General features: G+C 41.7%; 1 protein-coding gene across 1 annotated transcript in view; it reads left to right on the forward strand.

Moving 5' to 3' along the window:
* LOC310870649 (dynein axonemal heavy chain 11-like) overlaps window positions 1–15,195 on the forward strand; it is a gene marked incomplete at both ends in the record, with an annotated part of 374,362 nt that overhangs the window by 62,042 nt on the left and 297,125 nt on the right. Inside the window, 7 exon segments of the mRNA XM_083781918.1 lie at window positions 4,746–4,832; window positions 7,384–7,542; window positions 7,980–8,063; window positions 8,744–8,902; window positions 9,191–9,313; window positions 13,232–13,354; window positions 14,850–15,074. Coding sequence (XP_083638044.1) covers window positions 4,746–4,832; window positions 7,384–7,542; window positions 7,980–8,063; window positions 8,744–8,902; window positions 9,191–9,313; window positions 13,232–13,354; window positions 14,850–15,074 — 960 coding nt within the window.

Raw genomic sequence — 15,195 nt, forward strand, 5'->3', positions numbered from 1 at the left:
CTCTTCAGGTGTAAATGTAACCCTCCTCTCTCTTCAGGTGTAAATGTAACCCTCCTCTCTCTCTTCAGGTGTAAATGTAACCCCCCTCTCTCTCTTCAGGTGTAAATGTAACCCTCCTCTCTCTCTACAGGTGTAAAATGTAACCCCTCCTCTCTCTCTTCAGGTGTAAATGTAACCCTCCTCTCTCTATTCAGTGTAAATGTAACCCTCCTCTCTCTCTTCAGGTGTAAATGTAACCCTCCTCTCTCTATTCAGGTGTAAATGTAACCCTCCTCTCTCTCTTCAGGTGTAAATGTAACCCCCCTCTCTCTCTTCAGGTGTAAATGTAACCCTCCTCTCTCTCTTACAGGTGTAAATGTAACCCTCCTCTCTCTCTTCAGGTGTAAATGTAACCCTCCTCTCTCTCTTCAGGTGTAAATGTAACCCTCCTCTCTCTCTTCAGGTGTAAATGTAACCCTCCTCTCTCTCTTCAGGTGTAAATGTAACCCTCCTCTCTCTTCAGGTGTAAATGTAACCCTCCTCTCTCTCTTCAGGTGTAAATGTAACCCTCCTCTCTCTCTTCAGGTGTAAATGTAACCCTCCTCTCTCTCTTCAGGTGTAAATGTAACCCTCCTCTCTCTCTTCAGGTGTAAATGTAACCCTCCTCTCTCTCTTCAGGTGTAAATGTAACCCTCCTCTCTCTCTTCAGGTGTAAATGTAACCCTCCTCTCTCTCTTCAGGTGTAAATGTAACCCTCCTCTCTCTCTTCAGGTGTAAATGTAACCCTCCTCTCTCTCTTCAGGTGTAAATGTAACCCTCCTCTCTCTCTTCAGGTGTAAATGTAACCCTCCTCTCTCTCTTCAGGTGTAAATGTAACCCTCCTCTCTCTCTTCAGGTGTAAATGTAACCCTCCTCTCTCTCTTCAGGTGTAAATGTAACCCTCCTCTCTCTTCAGGTGTAAATGTAACCCTCCTCTCTCTCTACAGGTGTAAATGTAACCCTCCTCTCTCTCTTCAGGTGTAAATGTAACCCTCCTCTCTCTCTTCAGGTGTAAATGTAACCCTCCTCTCTCTCTACAGGTGTAAATGTAACCCTCCTCTCTCTCTTCAGGTGTAAATGTAACCCTCCTCTCTCTCTTCAGGTGTAAATGTAACCCTCCTCTCTCTCTACAGGTGTAAATGTAACCCTCCTCTCTCTCTTCAGGTGTAAATGTAACCCTCCTCTCTCTCTTCAGGTGTAAATGTAACCCTCCTCTCTCTCTTCAGGTGTAAATGTAACCCTCCTCTCTCTCTTCAGGTGTAAATGTAACCCTCCTCTCTCTCTTCAGGTGTAAATGTAACCCTCCTCTCTCTCTTCAGGTGTAAATGTAACCCTCCTCTCTCTCTCAGGTGTAAATGTAACCCTCCTCTCTCTCTTCAGGTGTAAATGTAACCCTCCTCTCTCTCTTCAGGTGTAAATGTAACCCTCCTCTCTCTCTCTTCAGGTGTAAATGTAACCCTCCTCTCTCTCTCTTCAGGTGTAAATGTAACCCTCCTCTCTCTCTTCAGGTGTAAATGTAACCCTCCTCTCTCTCTTCAGGTGTAAATGTAACCCTCCTCTCTCTCTTCAGGTGTAAATGTAACCCTCCTCTCTCTCTTCAGGTGTAAATGTAACCCTCCTCTCTCTCTACAGGTGTAAATGTAACCCTCCTCTCTCTCTACAGGTGTAAATGTAACCCTCCTCTCTCTCTTCAGGTGTAAATGTAACCCTCCTCTCTCTCTTCAGGTGTAAATGTAACCCTCCTCTCTCTCTTCAGGTGTAAATGTAACCCTCCTCTCTCTCTTCAGGTGTAAATGTAACCCTCCTCTCTCTCTCTCAGGTGTAAATGTAACCCTCCTCTCTCTCTTCAGGTGTAAATGTAACCCTCCTCTCTCTCTTCAGGTGTAAATGTAACCCTCCTCTCTCTCTTCAGGTGTAAATGTAACCCTCCTCTCTCTCTTCAGGTGTAAATGTAACCCTCCTCTCTCTCTCTTCAGGTGTAAATGTAACCCTCCTCTCTCTCTTCAGGTGTAAATGTAACCCTCCTCTCTCTCTTCAGGTGTAAATGTAACCCTCCTCTCTCTCGTTCAGGTGTAAATGTAACCCTCCTCTCTCTCTACAGGTGTAAATGTAACCCTCCTCTCTCTCTTCAGGTGTAAATGTAACCCTCCTCTCTCTGTTCAGGTGTAAATGTAACCCTCCTCTCTCTCTTCAGGTGTAAATGTAACCCTCCTCTCTCTCTTCAGGTGTAAATGTAACCCTCCTCTCTCTGTTCAGGTGTAAATGTAACCCCCCTCTCTCTCTTCAGGTGTAAATGTAACCCTCCTCTCTCTGTTCAGGTGTAAATGTAACCCCCCTCTCTCTCTTCAGGTGTAAATGTAACCCTCCTCTCTGTTCAGGTGTAAATGTAACCCTCCTCTCTCTACAGGTGTAAATGTAACCCTCCTCTCTCTTCAGGTGTAAATGTAACCCTCCTCTCTCTCTTCAGGTGTAAATGTAACCCTCCTCTCTCTCTTCAGGTGTAAATGTAACCCTCCTCTCTCTGTTCAGGTGTAAATGTAACCCTCCTCTCTCTGTTCAGGTGTAAATGTAACCCTCCTCTCTCTACAGGTGTAAATGTAACCCTCCTCTCTCTTCAGGTGTAAATGTAACCCTCCTCTCTCTCTTCAGGTGTAAATGTAACCCTCCTCTCTCTCTTCAGGTGTAAATGTAACCCTCCTCTCTCTGTTCAGGTGTAAATGTAACCCTCCTCTCTCTCTTCAGGTGTAAATGTAACCCTCCTCTCTCTCTTCAGGTGTAAATGTAACCCTCCTCTCTCTCTTCAGGTGTAAATGTAACCCTCCTCTCTCTCTACAGGTGTAAATGTAACCCTCCTCTCTCTCTACAGGTGTAAATGTAACCCTCCTCTCTCTCTTCAGGTGTAAATGTAACCCTCCTCTCTCTCTTCAGGTGTAAATGTAACCCTCCTCTCTCTCTACAGGTGTAAATGTAACCCTCCTCTCTCTTCAGGTGTAAATGTAACCCTCCTCTCTCTCTACAGGTGTAAATGTAACCCTCCTCTCTCTCTTCAGGTGTAAATGTAACCCTCCTCTCTCTCTTCAGGTGTAAATGTAACCCTCCTCTCTCTCTACAGGTGTAAATGTAACCCTCCTCTCTCTCTTCAGGTGTAAATGTAACCCTCCTCTCTCTCTTCAGGTGTAAATGTAACCCTCCTCTCTCTACAGGTGTAAATGTAACCCTCCTCTCTCTCTTCAGGTGTAAATGTAACCCTCCTCTCTCTCTACAGGTGTAAATGTAACCCTCCTCTCTCTCTTCAGGTGTAAATGTAACCCTCCTCTCTCTTCAGGTGTAAATGTAACCCTCCTCTCTCTCTTCAGGTGTAAATGTAACCCTCCTCTCTCTCTACAGGTGTAAATGTAACCCTCCTCTCTCTTCAGGTGTAAATGTAACCCTCCTCTCTCTCTTCAGGTGTAAATGTAACCCTCCTCTCTCTCTTCAGGTGTAAATGTAACCCTCCTCTCTCTACAGGTGTAAATGTAACCCTCCTCTCTCTCTTCAGGTGTAAATGTAACCCTCCTCTCTCTACAGGTGTAAATGTAACCCTCCTCTCTCTCTTCAGGTGTAAATGTAACCCTCCTCTCTCTCTTCAGGTGTAAATGTAACCCTCCTCTCTCTTCAGGTGTAAATGTAACCCTCCTCTCTCTCTTCAGGTGTAAATGTAACCCTCCTCTCTCTCTTCAGGTGTAAATGTAACCCTCCTCTCTCTTCAGGTGTAAATGTAACCCTCCTCTCTCTTCAGGTGTAAATGTAACCCTCCTCTCTCTCTTCAGGTGTAAATGTAACCCTCCTCTCTCTCTTCAGGTGTAAATGTAACCCTCCTCTCTCTTCAGGTGTAAATGTAACCCTCCTCTCTCTCTACAGGTGTAAATGTAACCCTCCTCTCTCTTCAGGTGTAAATGTAACCCTCCTCTCTCTTCAGGTGTAAATGTAACCCTCCTCTCTCTCTACAGGTGTAAATGTAACCCTCCTCTCTCTCTTCAGGTGTAAATGTAACCCTCCTCTCTCTCTTCAGGTGTAAATGTAACCCTCCTCTCTCTCTTCAGGTGTAAATGTAACCCTCCTCTCTCTCTTCAGGTGTAAATGTAACCCTCCTCTCTCTCTTCAGGTGTAAATGTAACCCTCCTCTCTCTCTACAGGTGTAAATGTAACCCTCCTCTCTCTCTACAGGTGTAAATGTAACCCTCCTCTCTCTCTACAGGTGTAAATGTAACCCTCCTCTCTCTTCAGGTGTAAATGTAACCCTCCTCTCTCTCTACAGGTGTAAATGTAACCCTCCTCTCTCTCTTCAGGTGTAAATGTAACCCTCCTCTCTCTCTACAGGTGTAAATGTAACCCTCCTCTCTCTCTACAGGTGTAAATGTAACCCTCCTCTCTCTCTTCAGGTGTAAATGTAACCCTCCTCTCTCTCTTCAGGTGTAAATGTAACCCTCCTCTCTCTCTACAGGTGTAAATGTAACCCTCCTCTCTCTCTACAGGTGTAAATGTAACCCTCCTCTCTCTCTACAGGTGTAAATGTAACCCTCCTCTCTCTCTTCAGGTGTAAATGTAACCCTCCTCTCTCTCTTCAGGTGTAAATGTAACCCTCCTCTCTCTCTACAGGTGTAAATGTAACCCTCCTCTCTCTCTACAGGTGTAAATGTAACCCTCCTCTCTCTTCAGGTGTAAATGTAACCCTCCTCTCTCTTCAGGTGAAGCAACATGAGTTCAGGGAGACGTTTCGTACTGATGACATCTTTATTTTCGACCTGAAGGATCCTTACAGGATGCTGGATAAGGTGAGGATCTGATCTATTCTATTCTATTCTATCCTATCCTATCCTATCCTATCCTATCCTATCCTATCCTATCCTATCCTATCCTATCCTATCCTATCCTATCCTATTCTATCCTTACAGGATGCTGGATAAGGTGAGGATCTGATCTATTCTATTCTATTCTATCCTATCCTATCCTATCCTATCCTATCCTATCCTATCCTATCCTATCCTATCCTATCCTATCCTATCCTATCCTATCCTATCCTATCCTATCCTATTCTATCCTTACAGGATGCTGGATAAGGTGAGGATCTGATCTATCCTATCCTATCCTATCCTATCCTATCCTATCCTATCCTATCCTATCCTATTCTATCCTATCCTATCCTATTCTATCCTTACAGGATGCTGGATAAGGTGAGGATCTGATCTATTCTATCCTATCCTATCCTATCCTATCCTATCCTATCCTATCCTATTCTATTCTTACATGATGCTGGATAAGGTGAGGATCTATTCTGTTCTATTCTATTCTATTCTATACTATTCTATTCTATTCTATTATATTCTTACATGATGCTGGATAAGGTGAGGATCTATTCTGTTCTATTCTATTCTATACTATACTATACTACACTATACTATTCTATTCTATTCTATTCTATTCTATTCTATTCTTACATGATGCTGGATAAGGTGAGGATCTATTCTATTCTATTCTATTCTATTCTATTCTTACATGATGCTGGATAAGGTGAGGATCTATTCTGTTCTATTCTATTCTATTCTATACTATACTACACTATACTATTCTATTCTATTCTATTCTATTCTATTCTTACATGATGCTGGATAAGGTGAGGATCTATTCTGTTCTATTCTATTCTATACTATACTATACTATACTATACTATTCTATTCTATTCTATTCTATTCTATTCTATTCTATTCTATTCTATTCTATTCTATTCTATTCTATTCTATTCTTACATGATGCTGGATAAGGTGAGGATCTATTCTGTTCTATTCTATTCTATTCTATACTATACTATACTACACTATACTATACTATTCTATTCTATTCTATTCTATTCTTACAGGATGCTGGATAAGGTGAGGATCTATTCTGTTCTATTCTATTCTATTCTATACTATACTATTATATTATATTCTTACATGATGCTGGATAAGGTGAGGATCTATTCTGTTCTATTCTATACTATTCTATACTATACTATTCTATTCTATTCTTACATGATGCTGGATAAGGTGAGGATCTATTCTGTTCTATTCTATTCTGTTCTATTCTATCCTATCCTATCCTATCCTATTCTATTCTATTCTATTCTATTCTATTCTATTCTATTCTATTCTATTCTATCCTATCCTATCCTATCCTATTCTATTCTATTCTATTCTTACAGGATGCTGGGTAAGGTGAGGATCTATTCTATTCTATTCTATTCTTACAGGATGCTGGATATCTATTCTATTCTATTCTATCCTGATGCCATCCAAGGACTAGCTCTCAATGATGACGTAATAAAGATGTGGACTAAGACCTGCATTAATTTCTACTTGCAAAAAATAGATTTCAACCTTACTACTACTTTGTACTACTGGGACTAATACTAAAAAATATGTTAAAAAAAATAAAGTTTGATGAAACATTTATAATAATTATATAATAATTATATAATAAATTAATAATTTACATTTGGGGGATATCTTTCACAATAATGAATAAAACATGTTCTAGACATTCTAATGATCACAAAAAAACATATATTACAATTATTGTACCTACTTTTATTAGGGTAAAGGTCAAAAGTCTTAGGTAAAAAAATAGAAATAGAAATAGAAACATTAATACGTTTATAATAACTATAACGTAATGTCGGTACAGTCCAACAGGACGGTCGCCATCATAGAAACATTAATAATAATAATAATAATAATAATAATAATGATGTCGGTACAGTCCCACAGGACAGTCGCCACGGTAGAAGTAATAATAATAATAATAATAATGATGATGTCGGTACAGTCTCACAGGACGGTCGCCACGATATAAACATTATTAATAATAATAATAATAATAATAATGTCTGTACAGTCCCACAGGACGGTCGCCACGATATAAACATTATTATTAATAATAATAATAATAATAATGTCTGTACAGTCCCACAGGACGGTCGCCGCGGTAGAAACAGTAATAATGATAATGATAATAATGATAATGATAATGATAATAATGTCTGTACAGTCCCACAGGACGGTCGCCGCGGTAGAAGTAATAATAATAATAATAATAATAATGATAATGTCCGTACAGTCCCACAGGACGGTCGCCGCGGTAGAAACAGTAATAATGATAATAATGATAATGATAATGATAATGTCGGTACAGTCCCACAGGACGGTCGCCGCGGTAGAAACAGTAATAATGATAATAATGATAATGATAATGATAATGTCGGTACAGTCCCACAGGACGGTCGCCGCGGTAGAAACAGTAATAATGATAATGATAATGATAATGATAATAATAATAATGTCCGTACAGTCCCACAGGACGGTCGCCGCGGTAGAAGCAGAGATGTCGAGGCTTCAGGACACGGCGGATCTGTTCGAGGTCAGCTTCCCCGACTACAAGCAGCTGAAACAGTGTCGCTCTGACATCATCCTGGTGAAGGCCGTCTGGGACCATGTGCTCTTTGTGCAGGTAATGACATCACACTATGGCATCACACTGGACCTATGACATCACACTATGACATCACACTGGACCTATGACATCACACTGGACCTGTGAAATCACACTGGACCTATGACATCACACTGTACCTGTGACATCACACTTGACCTATGACATCACACTGGACCTGTGACATCACACTGGACCTATGACATCACACTGGACCTGTGACATCACACTGGATCTGTGACATCACACTGGACCTATGACATCACTCTGGTCCTCAAAGTGTGTTGAGGGACCTTCTGGGTTGTCTGTCTGTCTGCCTGTCTGTCTGTCTGTCTGTCTGTCTGTCTGTCTGTCTGTCTGTCTGTCTGTCTGTCTGTCTGTCTGCCTGCCTGCACAGACCAGTATAGATGAACCATAATGAATATATTTATTTAGTATTTAATCATTTTTCCCAGACCAGTATCGAGGAATGGACCAAGACTCAGTGGAAGCAGATCAACGTGGAGCAGATGGACATGGAGCTCCGACGATTCGCTAAAGTAAACAAAACAAAACACACTCAGTATATATATATATATATATATATATAGTATATCGTTATGAATAACTCGATCAAAACATATCTACAAATGTGTCTATTGATCTTGTAGATTGGCTATTTTCAGCAAGATTCAGGCATTGCGACGTCATCAAGCCTCCGCCAAGATATATTTTTCATCAGTCTATTACAATGTTGTGCTGTTCAGTCTATTGATCGATTGATTGAATTGAATATTGATTGATATTGATATTGAATTGAATATTGAACATAAATGTATAAACAGAGTACAGTCAAACACTCAAGCACCCAGAAATTCTTGTTTCCATTTAGGCCCTGCTAAGCTACGCAGTCAATTCAACGTAAACACTAAAACATTTCAGATGACTTAACCCATTCTGACCGGGCACCCATTTTGGTGTTGGCATCATGTTATGCTTTAGCTATTGAAAAATAGCAGATCTACAAGCTCATATCGCGCCACCGAGTGGCGCGATACGAGCTTGTAGGTCTGCTATTTTTTTTTTTTAATTGAAGAACGACTGAAATTTTTTGAATCTGATCTCAGGTCAGAATGGGTTAATCAGACCAGTGTGTGTCCAGTGGAAAACTCGTTTGAATCTGATCTCAGGTCAGAATGGGTTAATATATGTGACTAAAACCAAACGCTGGTCTTGGCAGGAGATGAAGACTCTGGACAAGGAGGTGCGCGTGTGGAACGTCTTCCTGGGTCTGGAGGCCACGGTGAAGAACCTTCTGACCTCCCTGAGGGCCATCAACGAGCTGCAGAACCCTGCCGTCAGGGAGAGGCACTGGAGACAGCTTATGAACACTACTGGGGTAAAATATCATATATTATAATATCTTTATATTTTATATTATTATATATATATACTTTATTGCGAACGCAGTGAGTGAGTGTAACTTGTAACTTGATCACTGGTGTAAAGTTCAGCATCACTGATCCCTCCATCCTCCTCTGATGGTCTGTCTGTCTGTCTGTCTGTCTGTCTGCCTGCCTGTCTGTCTGTCTGTCACGCTGTAACACCACTCGCCCGTTAGCCGGAGGGCGCAGCTGTATTTTTATTTTTGTTTTATTCAAAAAACCTTTGGTACGTTTCCCTCCAGGTGAGGTTTGTGATGGGCGACAGCACCACCTTGGGGGACCTGCTGGAACTGCAGCTGCACCGCGTGGAGGACGAGGTGAAGAACATCGTGGACAAGGCTGTGAAAGAGATGGGGATAGAGAAGGTACCGATTTACCTGAGTACTGAATGATTTACCCCATTACTACTACTGTGAAAGAGATGGGGATAGAGACGGTACCCATTTACCTGAGTACTGAATGCTTTACCCCATTACTACTACTGTGAAAGAGATGGGAATAGAGAAGGTACCCATTTACCTGAGTACTGAATGATTTACCCCATTACTACTACTGTGAAAGAGATGGGAATAGAGAAGGTACCCATTTACCTGAGTACTGAATGATTTACCCCATTACTACTACTGTGAAAGAGATGGGGATAGAGACGGTACCCATTTACCTGAGTACTGAATGATTTACCCCATTACTACTACTGTGAAAGAGATGGGAATAGAGAAGGTACCCATTTACCTGAGTACTGAATGATTTACCCCATTACTACTACTGTGAAAGAGATGGGGATAGAGAAGGTACCCATTTACCTGAGTACTGAATGATTTACCCCATTACTACTACTGTGAAAGAGATGGGGATAGAGAAGGTACCCATTTACCTGAGTACTGAATGATTTACCCCATTACTACTACTGTGAAAGAGATGGGGATAGAGAAGGTACCCATTTACCTGAGTACTGAATGATTTACCCCATTACTACTACTGTGAAAGAGATGGGGATAGAGAAGGTACCCATTTACCTGAGTACTGAATGATTTACCCCATTACTACTACTGTGAAAGAGATGGGGATAGAGAAGGTACCCATTTACCTGAGTACTGAATGCTTTACCCCATTACTACTACTGTGAAAGAGATGGGAATAGAGAAGGTACCCATTTACCTGAGTACTGAATGATTTACCCCATTACTACTACTGTGAAAGAGATGGGGATAGAGACGGTACCCATTTACCTGAGTACTGAATGATTTACCCCATTACTACTACTGTGAAAGAGATGGGGATAGAGACGGTACCCATTTACCTGAGTACTGAATGATTTACCCCATTACTACTACTGTGAAAGAGATGGGAATAGAGAAGGTACCCATTTACCTGAGTACTGAATGATTTACCCCATTACTACTACTGTGAAAGAGATGGGGATAGAGAAGGTACCCATTTACCTGAGTACTGAATGATTTACCCCATTACTACTACTGTGAAAGAGATGGGGATAGAGAAGGTACCCATTTACCTGAGTACTGAATGATTTACCCCATTACTACTACTGTGAAAGAGATGGGGATAGAGAAGGTACCCATTTACCTGAGTACTGAATGATTTACCCCATTACTACTACTGTGAAAGAGATGGGAATAGAGAAGGTACCCATTTACCTGAGTACTGAATGATTTACCCCATTACTACTACTGTGAAAGAGATGGGGATAGAGACGGTACCCATTTACCTGAGTACTGAATGATTTACCCCATTACTACTACTGTGAAAGAGATGGGAATAGAGAAGGTACCCATTTACCTGAGTACTGAATGATTTACCCCATTACTACTACTGTGAAAGAGATGGGGATAGAGAAGGTACCCATTTACCTGAGTACTGAATGATTTACCCCATTACTACTACTGTGAAAGAGATGGGAATAGAGAAGGTACCCATTTACCTGAGTACTGAATGATTTACCCCATTACTACTACTGTGAAAGAGATGGGGATAGAGAAGGTACCCATTTACCTGAGTACTGAATGATTTACCCCATTACTACTACTGTGAAAGAGATGGGGATAGAGAAGGTACCCATTTACCTGAGTACTGAATGATTTACCCCATTACTACTACTGTGAAAGAGATGGGGATAGAGAAGGTACCCATTTACCTGAGTACTGAATGATTTACCCCATTACTACTACTGTGAAAGAGATGGGGATAGAGAAGGTACCCATTTACCTGAGTACTGAATGATTTACCCCATTACTACTACTGTGAAAGAGATGGGAATAGAGAAGGTACCCATTTACCTGAGTACTGAATGATTTACCCCATTACTACTACTGTGAAAGAGATGGGAATAGAGAAGGTACCCATTTACCTGAGTACTGAATGATTTACCCCATTACTACTACTGTGAAAGAGATGGGGATAGAGGAGGTACCCATTTACCTGAGTACTGAATGATTTACCCCATTACTACTACTGTGAAAGAGATGGGGATAGAGAAGGTACCCATTTACCTGAGTACTGAATGATTTACCCCATTACTACTACTGTGAAAGAGATGGGGATATAGAAGGTACCCATTTACCTGAGTACTGAATGATTTACCCCATTACTACTACTGTGAAAGAGATGGGGATAGAGAAGGTACCCATTTACCTGAGTACTGAATGATTTACCCCATTACTACTACTGTGAAAGAGATGGGGATAGAGAAGGTACCCATTTACCTGAGTACTGAATGATTTACCCCATTACTACTACTGTGAAAGAGATGGGGATAGAGAAGGTACCCATTTACCTGAGTACTGAATGATTTACCCCATTACTACTACTGTGAAAGAGATGGGGATAGAGAAGGTACCCATTTACCTGAGTACTGAATGATTTACCCCATTACTACTACTGTGAAAGAGATGGGGATAGAGAAGGTACCCATTTACCTGAGTACTGAATGATTTACCCCATTACTACTACTGTGAAAGAGATGGGGATAGAGAAGGTACCCATTTACCTGAGTACTGAATGATTTACCCCATTACTACTACTGTGAAAGAGATGGGAATAGAGAAGGTACCCATTTACCTGAGTACTGAATGATTTACCCCATTACTACTACTGTGAAAGAGATGGGGATAGAGAAGGTACCCATTTACCTGAGTACTGAATGATTTACCCCATTACTACTACTGTGAAAGAGATGGGGATAGAGAAGGTACCCATTTACCTGAGTACTGAATGATTTACCCCATTACTACTACTGTGAAAGAGATGGGGATAGAGAAGGTACCCATTTACCTGAGTACTGAATGATTTACCCCATTACTACTACTGTGAAAGAGATGGGGATAGAGAAGGTACCCATTTACCTGAGTACTGAATGATTTACCCCATTACTACTACTGTGAAAGAGATGGGGATAGAGAAGGTACCCATTTACCTGAGTACTGAATGATTTACCCCATTACTACTACTGTGAAAGAGCTGGGGATAGAGAAGGTACCCATTTACCTGAGTACTGAATGATTTACCCCATTACTACTACTGTGAAAGAGCTGGGGATAGAGAAGGTACCCATTTACCTGAGTACTGAATGATTTACCCCATTACTACTACTGTGAAAGAGATGGGGATAGAGACGGTACCCATTTACCTGAGTACTGAATGATTTACCCCATTACTACTACTGTGAAAGAGATGGGGATAGAGAAGGTACCCATTTACCTGAGTACTGAATGATTTACCCCATTACTACTACTGTGAAAGAGATGGGGATAGAGAAGGTACCCATTTACCTGAGTACTGAATGATTTACCCCATTACTACTACTGTGAAAGAGATGGGGATAGATAAGGTACCGATTTACCCTTAGAGTATATATGAATAGAGAAGGCACCCAGAGGAAACCCTGAGGTGAAATAGACATAGTGGCCGAATTTGATATTGCAGCCTGGCCCTAAACACATGAACGCGCTGGTCCATTGACTATCATTGTTCACGTTCACGACGGCAGCACGTCCGTGCGCGTTCAACGGCAGCGCATTCATGTGTTTGGGGCCACTCACTCATTGCAATCCATCCCAGAATGCACTCTGTTCCTACCCGGAAGGAGGAGTGAAATCGCCTCATGCGCTTTTGAGCAACTTAATGCAAGTTGATGGAAGGAGAACTCGGATGTCATCTCTATTCATATATACTCTAAGGATTTACCTGACTACCACTACTGAATTATTTATGTTGTATGTTGTATGCTGTATAATGTTGTATACTGATGACGTTGTGTTGTGTCGTAGGTTCTCTCAGAGATCACCCAGACGTGGAGCGTGATGACTCTGTCCTACGAGACTCACCCGTCCACCTCCATCCCTCTTCTCAGAGCCGACGAGAACCTCATCGAGACTCTGGAAGACAACCAGGTCCGTTCATTCACGCTTCCAACGTAATACTGTACGGAGGGACAGGCGGCGTGTAGCCCAAACTATTGACACGATTGTTTGTATATCGGACGGGTTTCGGCGTGAAACCCCCGCCGCGCGACGTAGCATAGGCCGACAATTAGGCATTACTGAGTGAGTCCAGCATTCATGTTCAACACAGATCATTTTGAACATGAAAAAAACGAGGTAAGCGAGTACCAGTGTTGTTTTCGTCGACTAAAACTAAGACGAAAAATGTTCGTCGAGTACCTTTTTTCACTGAAGAAAACTAAATGGAAACTAAATTAAAACTGTGCTATGATGACTAAAACTAAGACTAAATATACTGACAATTTCGTCAACAAATAAAAACTAGACTAAAATGTTAGGAAGGGACTAGTGGACAAGAGATCCAGTATAAGTCATTTTACACTTGATTGCATGCTGAAATAGCGCGACGCATTGTGAGCTTGTGAGCTTTTCAACAAGTGTAAAAACACTCATTAAGACGGCATCAAGACCCGCCAAAATACATTTTAGTCAACTGTAGATTTAGTCGACTAAAATCTTATGACATTTAGTCGACTAAAACTAGACTAACACTAAGACATTCCAGGTGACTAAAATGTGACTAAAACTAAATTAAGTTTCAGTCCAAAGACTATGACTAAACTAAAATAGAGATTTGCTGCCAAAAACAACACTGGTGAGTACAAGATTATATAGAGTTGTGATGTTTAGGTTTTCCTGTTGCTGTACAGGAGTTTTAGCCGAAAACGTAACGGCAAAAATCACCCTAAATGTAGCTTTTTTTTAGCGTAGGTTCAATAAGGAAGAATCCTAACCATTCCATTCGCCCTTCAGCTTCATAATAATCTACGTCATTTCCGTTCCCACGCTGTCAAAGCTCGTTCATTCACAACAACCAATAAGCGCGGGCACTTTTCGCAGCAGCCAAACCAGCGATTAATAATATAAGGCTGGTTCTTTAAAACGCCTCGTCTCTAACCTGTCGTTCTCCTTTCAGCCAGCGACCAACCCACCTCCGTCCCCAGCTCCTCCTTGCTAAAGTCCCGGAGCCGAAGGGGAAGTAGTGGGCCTTTTGCATCTGCTCTAAACCACCATCAGCGTCTTTTGAAATAAACATTTTGTTATTTTGCTGCCAAAAAGATTCCTTTCTAATAAACATTGTTATATCATAATTGGTGTGATCTCTCCTTTATTGAAACATACATTAACTAAACACAAATCTCGCTTGAATTGGATTGCGAGCACTAGACTAAACTAAACTAAACTAGACTATTCATTTAGTCTAGTTTTAGTCGACTAAATGTCATACGATTTTAGTCGACTAAATCTACAGTTGATTTAATCGACTAAAATGTGTTTTCAGCACACAGTACAGCCAGGCTTCTCGATGCGGGCGTACGCAAATCCAGCGGCGCCGTACTATTGAACAGTGTGTGTGTGTGTGTGTGTGTGTGTCGCCCTGCAGGTGGCGCTGCAGAACATCCTGATGAGTAAGTACGTGGAGTACTTCCAGGCGGAGGTGAGCGGCTGGGGCAGGAAGCTGGTGGTGGCCGACATGGTCATCTGCTCCTGGATGTCCGTCCAGAGGACCTGGGCTCACCTCAACGCCATCTTCACCAACAGCCTGGACATCAGGGAGCAGCTGGCCCAGGACGCTGAGAGCTTCCAGCGCATCCACCACGACTTCAAGGTAATCAATCACCTGTAGATCTATCACCTATAGATCAATCAGGACGCTGAGAGCTTCCAGGGCATCCACCACGACTTCAAGGTAATCAATCACCTATAGATCAATCAGGACGCGGAGAGCT

The sequence above is a fragment of the Protomyctophum parallelum genome (genome assembly GCF_964188405.1).
Source record: "Protomyctophum parallelum genome assembly, chromosome: 14".
Taxonomy (NCBI): Eukaryota; Metazoa; Chordata; class Actinopteri; order Myctophiformes; family Myctophidae; genus Protomyctophum; species Protomyctophum parallelum.